The 9,433-nt window shown below is 37.9% G+C and overlaps 1 protein-coding gene across 1 annotated transcript; it reads left to right on the top strand.

Annotated features, from left to right (window-relative positions):
• Window positions 1-5,906: 5,906 nt before the first annotated feature.
• On the top strand, window positions 5,907-8,207 carry LOC124717162. Its single transcript, XM_047243932.1, has 2 exons — window positions 5,907-7,914; window positions 8,147-8,207. Exon 1 carries the CDS (start codon window positions 6,146-6,148, stop codon window positions 7,898-7,900), a length of 1,755 nt encoding a protein of 584 aa, XP_047099888.1. The 5' UTR covers window positions 5,907-6,145; the 3' UTR covers window positions 7,901-7,914; window positions 8,147-8,207.
• Window positions 8,208-9,433: the final 1,226 nt, after the last annotated feature.

Genomic DNA, 9,433 nt, shown 5'->3' with positions numbered 1-9,433 from the left:
ATTGCATCGGAATTAAATACAAAAGGCACAATACCGACTTAAGTACAAGAAGACTGACTCTTCTTACTGACTATGTTTTGAACCATTCCTATGACACTAGTCATAGATTCCGATGCTCCACTTCAGGTTTACTGCATCCCTCTGACCGTCTTATTGACGATGAAACACAGAAATAGCATCGGAATTAAATAGAAAAGGCACAATGCCGACTTAAGTAAAAGACGTCTGACTCTTCTTACTGTCTATGTTTTGAACCATTCCTGTGACACTAGTTATAGACTCCGATGCATCACTCCAGGTTTACTGTAACGCTTGGAACTTCTTATTGACGATGAAACACAGAAATAGGATCGGAAATAAATACAAAAGGCACAATGCCGACTTAAGTTTATGAAATCTGACTCTTCTTTCTGTCTATGGTTTGAACCATTCCTGTGAAACTAGTTATAGATTCCGATGCTACACTCCAGGTTTACTGTATCCCTTGGACCTTCATATTGACGAAGAAACACAGAAATTGCATCAGAATTAAATAGAAAAGGCACAATGATGACTTAAGTACAAGAAGACTGACTCTTCTTACAGACTATGATTTGAACCATTCCTGTGACACTAGTTATAGATTCCGATGATTCACTTCAGGTTTACTGTATACCTTGGACCTTCTTATTGACGAAGAAACACAGATATTGCATCGGAATTAAATACAAAAGGCACAATACCGACTTAAGTACAAGAAGACTGACTCTTCTTACTGACTATGTTTTGAACCATTCCTGTGACACTAGTCACAGATTCCGATGCTTCGCTAAAGGATTACTGTATCCCTCTGACCTTCTTATTGACGATGAAACACAGAAATTGCATCGGAATAAAATACAAAAGGCACAATGCCGACTTAAGTACAAGAAGGCTGACTCTTCTTACTGTCTATGCTTTTGAACCATCCCTGGGACACTAGTTATATATTCCGATGCTTCACTCCAGGTTTACTGTATCCCTTGGACGTTCTTATTGACGATGAAACACAGAAATTGCATCGGAATTAAATACAAAAAGCACAATGCCGACTTAAGTACAAGAAGACTGACTCTTCTTACTGACTATGATTTGAACCATTCCTGTGACACTAGTTATAGATTCCGATGCTTCACTTTAGGTTTACTGTATCCCTCTGACTTTTTTATTGACGACGAAACACAGAAATTGCATCTGAATTAAATAGAAAAGGCACAATGCCGATTTAAGTAAAAGAAGTCTGACTCTTCGTACTGTCTATGATTTGAACCATTCCTGTGACACTAGTTATAGATTCCGATCCTTCACTCCAGGTTTACTGTATTCCTTGGACCTTCTTATTGACGATGAAACACAGAAATTGCATTAGAATTAAATAGAAAAGGCACAATGATGTCTTAAGTACACTAAGACTGACTCTTCTTACTGACTATGTTTGAACCATTCCTGTGACACTAGTTATAGATTCCGATGCTTCACTTCAGGTTTACTGTATCCCCTGGACCTTCTTATTGACGATGAAACACAGAAATTGCATCGGAATTAAATAAAAAAGGCATAATGCTGACTTAAGTACAAGAATACTGACTCATCTTACTGTCTATGTTTTGAACCGTCCCTGTGACACTAGTTATAGATTCCAATGCTTCACTCCGGGTTTACTGTATCCCTTGGACGTTCTTATTGACGATGAAACACAGAAATTGCATCGGAAATAAACACAAAAAGCACAATGCCGACTTAAGTACAAGAAGACTGACTCTTCTTACTGACTATGATTTGAACCATTCCTGTGACACTAGTTATAGATTCCGATGCTTCACTTTAGGTTTACTGTATGCCGTGGCCCTTTTTATTGACGATGAAACACAGAAATTGAATCGGAATTAAATTCAAAAGGCACAATACCGGCTTAAGTAAAAGAAGTCTGACTCTTCTATCTGTCTGTGATTTGAACCATTCGTGTGACACTAGTTATAGATTCCGATGCTTCACTTCAGGTTTACTGTAACCTTCCGACCTTCTTATTGACGATGAAACACAGAAATTGCATCGGAATTAAATACAAAAGGCACAATGTCGACTTAAGTACAGGAAGACTGACTCTTCTTACTGACTATGTTATGAACCATTCCTATGACACTAGTCATAGATTCCGATGCTCCACTTCAGGTTTACTGTATTCCTCTGACCGTCTTATTGACGATCAAACACAGAAATTGCATCGGAATTAAATAGAAAAGGCACAATGCCGACTTAAGTACAAGAAGACTGAATCTTCCAACTCTCTATGCTTTGACCATTCCTGTGACACTAGTTATAGATTCCGATGCTTCACTCCAGGTTTACTGTATCCCTCTGACCTTCTTATTGACGATGAAACACAGAAATTGCATCGGAATTAAATACAATTGGCAAAATGCCGACTTAAGTACGAGAAGACTGACTCTTCCTACTGTCTATGATTTGAACCATTCCTGTGACACTAGTCATAGATTCCGATGCTTCACTTCAGGTTTACTGTATACCTATGACCTTCTTATTGACGATGAAACACAGAAATTGCATCGGAATTAAATACAAAAGGCACAATACCGACTTAGGTACAAGAAGACTGTCTCTTCCTACTGACTATGTTATGAACCATTCCTATGACACTAGTCATAGATTCCGATGCTCCACTTCAGGTTTACTGTATCCCTCTGACCGTCGTATTGACGATCAAACACAGAAATTGCATCGGAATTAAATAGAAAGGGCACAATGCCGACTTAAGTACAAGAAGACTGAATCTTCCATCTCTCTATGCTTTGAACCATTCCTGTGACACTAGTTATAGATTCCGATGCTTCACTTCAGGTTTACTGTATCCCTCTGTCCTTCTTATTGACGATGAAACACAGAAATTGCATCGGAATGAAATAGAAAAGGCACAATACCGACTTAAGTACAAGAAGACTGAGTCTTCCCACTGTCTATGTTTTGAACCATTCCTGTGACACTAGTTTTTTATTCCGATGCTTCACATCAGGTTTACTGTATCCCTTGGACCTTCTTATTGACGATGAAACACAGGAATTGCATTAGAATTAAATAGAAAAGGCACAATGATGACTTAAGTACAAGAAGACTGACTCTTCTTACTGACTATGATTTTAACCATTCCTGTGACACTAGTTATAGATTCCGATGCTTCACTTCTGGTTTACTGTATCCCTCTGGACTTCTTATTGATGACGAAACACAGAAATTGCATCGGAATTAAATAGAAAAGGCACAATGCCGATTTAAGTAAAAGAAGTCTGACTCTTCTTACTGCCTATGATTTGAACCATTCCTGTGGCACTAGTTATAGATTCCGATGCTTCACTCCAGGTTTACTGTATACCTTGGACCTTCTTATTGACGATGAAACACAGAAATTGCATTAGAATTAAATAGAAAAGGCACAATGATGACTTAAGTACAAGAAGACTGACTCTTCTTACTGACTATGATTTGAACCATTCCTGTGACACTAGTTATAGATTCCGATGCTTCACTTCTGGTATACAGTATCCCTTGGACCTTCTTATTGACGATGAAACACAGAAATTGCATCGGAATTAAATACAATGAGCACAATGCCGATTTAAGTACAAGAAGACTGACTCTTCTTACTGACTATGTTTTGAACCATTCCTGTGACACTAGTCATAGATTCCGATGATTCACTTCAGGATTACTGTATCCCTCTGACCTTCTTGTTGACGATGAAACACAGAAATTGCATTGGAATTAAATACAAAAGGCTAAATGTCGACTTAAGTACAAGAAGACTGACTCTTCCTACTGTCTATGATTTGAACCATTCCTGTGACACTGGTTATAAATTCCGATGCTTCACATCAGGTTTACTGTATCACTCTGACGTTCTTATTGACGATGAAACTCAGAAATTGCATCGGAATTAAATACAAAACGCACAATGCCGAACTAAGTACAAGAAGACTGACTCTTCTTACTGTCTATGTCTTGAACCATTCCTGTGACACTAGTTATAGACTCCGATGCTTCACGCCACGTTTACTGTATCCCTTGGCCCTTTTTATTGACGATGAAACGCAGAAATTGAATCGGAATTAAATTCAAAAGGCACAATACCGGCTTAAGTAAAAGAAGTCTGACTCTTCTTACTGTCTGTGATTTGAACCATTCCTGTGACACTAGTTATAGATTCCGATGCTTCACTCCAGGTTTACTGTATCCCTTGAACCTTCTTATTCACGATGAAGCACAGAAATTGCATGAGAATTAAATAGAAATTACACAATGATGACTTAAGTACAAGAAGCCTGACTCATTTTTACTGACTATGCTTTGAACCATTCCTGTGACACTAGTTATAGATTCCGATGCTTCACTTCGGGTTTACTGTATCCCTTGGACCTTCTTATTGACGATGAAACACAGAACTTGCGTCGGAATTAAACAGAAAAGGCACAATGCCGACTTAAGTACAAGAATACTGACTCATCTTACTGTCTATGTTTTGAACCGTCCCTGTGACACTAGTTATAGATTCCGATGCTTCACTCCAGGTTTACTGTATCCCTTGGACCTTCTTATTGACTATGAAACACACAAATTGCATCGGAATTAAATATAATGAGCACAATGCCGATTTAAGTACAAGAAGACTGACTCTTCTTACTGACTATGTTTTGAACCATCCCTGGGACACTATTTATAGATTCCGATGCTTCACTCGAGGTTTACGGTATCCCTTGGACCTTCTTATTGACGATGAAACACAGAAATTGCATCGGAATTAAATACAATAGGAAAAATTCCGACTAAAGTACAAGGAGACTGACTCTTCCTACTGTCTATGTTTTGAACCTATCCTGTGACGCTAGTCATAGATTCCGATGCTTCACTTCAGGTTTACTGTAACCCTTGGTCCTTCTTATTGACGATGAAACACAGAAATAGCATCGGAATTAAATACAAAAGGCACAATGCCCACTTAAGTAAAAGAAGTCTGACTCTTCTTATTGTCTATGGTTTGAACCAATCCTGTGACACTAGTTATAGATTCCGTTGCTTCACTCCAGGTTTACTGTATCCCTTGGACCTTCTTATTGACGATGAAACACAGAAATTGCATCGGAATGAAATAGAAAAGGCATAATGATGACGTAAGTACAAGAAGACAGACTCTTCTTACTGCCTATGTTTTGAACCATTCCTGTGACACTAGTTATAGACTCGGATGCTTCACTCCAGGTTTACTGTATCCCTTGGACATTCTTATTGACGATGAAACACAGAAATTGCATCGGAATTAAATACAAAAGGCACAATGCCGACTTCAGTAAAAGAAGCCTAACTCTTCTTACTGTCTGTGTTTTGAACCATTCCTGTGACACTAGTTGTAGATTCTGATGCTTCACTCCAGGTTTACTGTATCCCTTATACCTTCTCATTGACGATGAAACACAGAATTTGCATCGGAATTAAATAGAAAAGGCACAATGCCGAGTTAAGTACAAGAAGCCTAACTCTTCTTACTGTCTATGTTTTGAACCGTCCCTGTGACACTAGTTATAGATTCCGATGCTTCACTCCAGGTTTACTGTATCCCTTGGACCTTCTTATTGACGATGAAACACAGAAATTGCATCGGAATTAATTCAAAAAGCACAATGCCGACTTATGTACAAGAAGACTGACTCTTCTTACTGACTATGTTTTGAGGGGGGACGTACATGAAAATGACCAAATTTGTGAAAAAAATTTTATTGGCTCTTCATTTACTACATGGTATTGAAATTTCAATTACCAAATATTACGTTCCAATTCCGCTTCTAAGGGGGAAAAAAATAATAATTTGTAATAGCTTGCACAGGGCGACGCCCCCCCATCTTGGTCTTCATCCTCTCGTATATCTATTTATACTGCGTTTTTTTCCAGTTTTGTGCAGTCACAATGCAGGGAACGTTTGTGTACTACATCAAGAAGGCTGTGGAATAATATCTCTGCCGCTGGTTTTATATTCTTTGATTTATAGCGTTTGTTTACGAGTGTTTGTTTGGAATACATTTTTACGAAAGTTGTAAGTAGACTTGTTATTATATTTTGCAGCATGCCGCGTTCTAGTAAGGTGTTTAAAAAGGTTAGAAAGTGTCAAGCTTCTCGATGTAGTAAAGACAACTTGAAAACCAGCCCCATAATAACAAATGGAAACGATACTTCAACCAAGAAAGCGAGTGCTTCGAGAAGGAAAATTGACAGCTGTCAATCACTTGATGATTGTGGCTCAGACACTCAAGCTACTAGTGGTTTTAGGCTTATTGATTTGAAAATACTATCTGATATTATATCATCTGCTTGTGTATGTGCTGACTGTGGTGCAAAAAGTTTGAGATTATATGACGAAGAAAACAGAATTGGAATAGTGTGTATGTTGCATCTTACTTGTGAAAGCTGTCATTCAGACACTGCTTTTAGAACTTCGGCATCAAGTAACCGGATATATGAAGCAAATATGCGTTTAATATATGGCATGAGATGTTTGGGCATAGGCAGGGAAGGTACCAGACTGTTTTGTGGGATCATGAACATGCCACAACCAAGTGCTAGGTACACCACTGGAAATAAAACACTGCTAAGTGCTCTTCAAGAGGAAGTGGAAGAAAACTTGAAGTCCTCTGCAAAGGAAGCTGTGAAGATGAATAGTGAACTAAAGACAGAAGCAGATAACACGCCAGACACCGATTTGTGTGTGTCATGTGATGGAACGTGGATGAAGCGTGGACATACATCACTGTATGGAGTATCATCTGTCATTAGTGTTGATACTGGAAAAATTCTTGACGTTCAGGTAATGAGCAAATATTGCTATAGCTGTGTACTCGGAAAGAGAGCTGGTGAAGTGGAAGAAAATAAGTGGCAGGTTGAACACAAGAAAGTGTGCTGTAGAAATTATTCTGGTTCTAGTGGTGGAATGGAACCTGCAGCTATGAAACTTATGTTCCATCGAAGTGTGGAAAAGTACGGTGTTAGATACACAAAATACCTTGGTGATGGTGACTCCAGCTCCTTCAAAACTGTTTTGGAAAGTGAACCTTATGGTCCCCATTGTGCTATAGAAAAGTTGGAATGTGTTGGACATGTGCAAAAACGAATGGGAGGCAGACTTTTAAAATTGAAACGTGAATTGAAGGGCAGGAAACTTGAGGATGGAAAACTTTTAGGTGGTCCCAACAGACTCACAGACAAAGAAATTCATTCTTTACAAGTGTACTATGGCAAGGCAATAAGGGACAACAGTGGAAATTTGAATAACATGCAGAAGGCTGTGTGGTCTATTTATTTTCATAAACTATCCACAGATGACAAACCTGTACATAATTTGTGTGACATATCGTGGTGCAAATTCAAGCAGGCTGAGCGTGATGGCATGAACTATTCACACAAGCACAGTTTACCTGTGGCTGTTTTAAGTGCTATAAAACCAACATTTAGGTGTTTAGCAGAGCCAGACCTCCTACGAAAGTGTGTGCATGGAAAGACACAAAACCCTAATGAAAGTTACAACTCACTGATTTGGAAACGTTGCCCAAAAACAACATTTGTTTCAACAATTATTGTTGAAATTGCTGCATATGATGCTTGTTTAGTTTTTAACAATGGTAATCTTGGAAGAATAAAAACTCTACAGAGGCTAGGATTTCATCCAGGAGCTTTCACCTATTCAATATTGAAGGACATCGATGACAAAAGAGTTGCTGCGGCTGATATTACAGCCAATAAAATTGAACAGCAGGTTAACCAAAGAAGACAAGCAAAGAAGAGACTGCTTGCAGATGAAGAGGAGTATGCATATGGCTTGCACTAGTTCACACAGAGACGGTAAGACCTAATACAAACACTATCAAATCATTGATTCAGTTTTCCCGTAACTTACATTTTTATAACTTTATGTACCTTTTTCTCAAAAACCACAAAAGGTAGAGAAGTGAAATTTGGTATATGACTAGTCAGTACTATAGTGAAAAATTCTGTGGAAGGAATTTTCATTTAATAAAATAGTAAGGTATTTATGGTAGAAAATATTCCTTAAATTTGATATATTATTTTTCAGGGAAATTGGGAGACCCGTAAAAACTGAACAAAAGAAGATATAAAAATTCTGCTCCACAGAGTTTTGTAATTATTTGGTATGAAAGTGTGTACAAAAATTCATTAACATTGCTCTCACAGTTTTCTCAAAAAAGGAACATTTGTAATTACATTGTTGAAAAAAAATTAATTGTTAATAATTAAAGATGTAAAAGGTCAATAAAAATGAAAATTTAGGTTCATATGCGCATAACATTTCTTAATAACTGTACCAAATTTGGATTGATTATCTTAAAAAATTAGAGTTTTATAAAATACTTTTAAAATTACTGCAGTTTCGTGTACGTCCCCCCTTGAACCATTCCTGTGACATTAGTTATAGATTCCGATGCATCACTTTAGGATTACTGTATCCCTCTGCCCTTCTTGTTGACGACGAAACACAGAAATTGCATCAGAATTAACTACAAAAGGCGCAATGCCCAATTAAGTACAAGAAGACTGACTCTTCTTACTGTCTGTGTTTTGAACCATTCCTGTGACACTAGTTATACACTCCGATGCTTTATTCCAGGTTTACTGTATCCCTTGGACCTTCTTATTGACGATGAAATACAGAAATTGCATCGGAATAAAATAGAAAGGGCACAATACCGACTTAAGTACAAGAAGACTGACTCTTCTTACTGACTGTGATTTGAACCATTCCTGTGACACTAGTTATAGACTCGGATGCTTCACTCCAGGTTTACTGTATCCCTTGGACCTTCTTATTGACTATGAAACACAGAAATTGCATCGGAATTAAATACAAAAGGCACAATGGCGACTTCAGTAAAAGAAGCCTAACTCTTCTTACTGTCTATGCTTTGAACCATTCCTGTGACACTAGTTATAGATTCCGATGCTTCACTCCAGGTTTACTGTATTCCTTATACCTTCTTATTGACGATGAAACACAGAAATTCCATCAGAATTAAATAGAAAAGGCACAATGATGTCTTAAGTACAAGAAGACTGACTCTTCTTTCTGACTATGATTAGAACCATTCCTGTGACACTAGTCATAGATTCCGATGCTTCACTTCAGGATTACTGTATCCCTCTGACCTTCTTATTGTCGATGAAACACAGAAATTGCTTCGGAATTAAATACAAAAAGCACAATGTCGACTTAAGTACAAAAAGACTGACTCTTCTTACTGTCTATGTTTTGAACCATCCCTGGGACACTAGTAGTAGATTCCGATGCTTCACTCGACGTTTACTGTATCCCTTGGACCCTCTTATGGACGATGAAACACAGAAA

Source organism: Schistocerca piceifrons, chromosome 9 (assembly GCF_021461385.2).
Source record: "Schistocerca piceifrons isolate TAMUIC-IGC-003096 chromosome 9, iqSchPice1.1, whole genome shotgun sequence".
Classification (NCBI taxonomy): domain Eukaryota; kingdom Metazoa; phylum Arthropoda; class Insecta; order Orthoptera; family Acrididae; genus Schistocerca; species Schistocerca piceifrons.
Note: the sequence above shows the minus strand (reverse complement) of the source record. Positions and strands in the feature narration are given on the sequence as shown.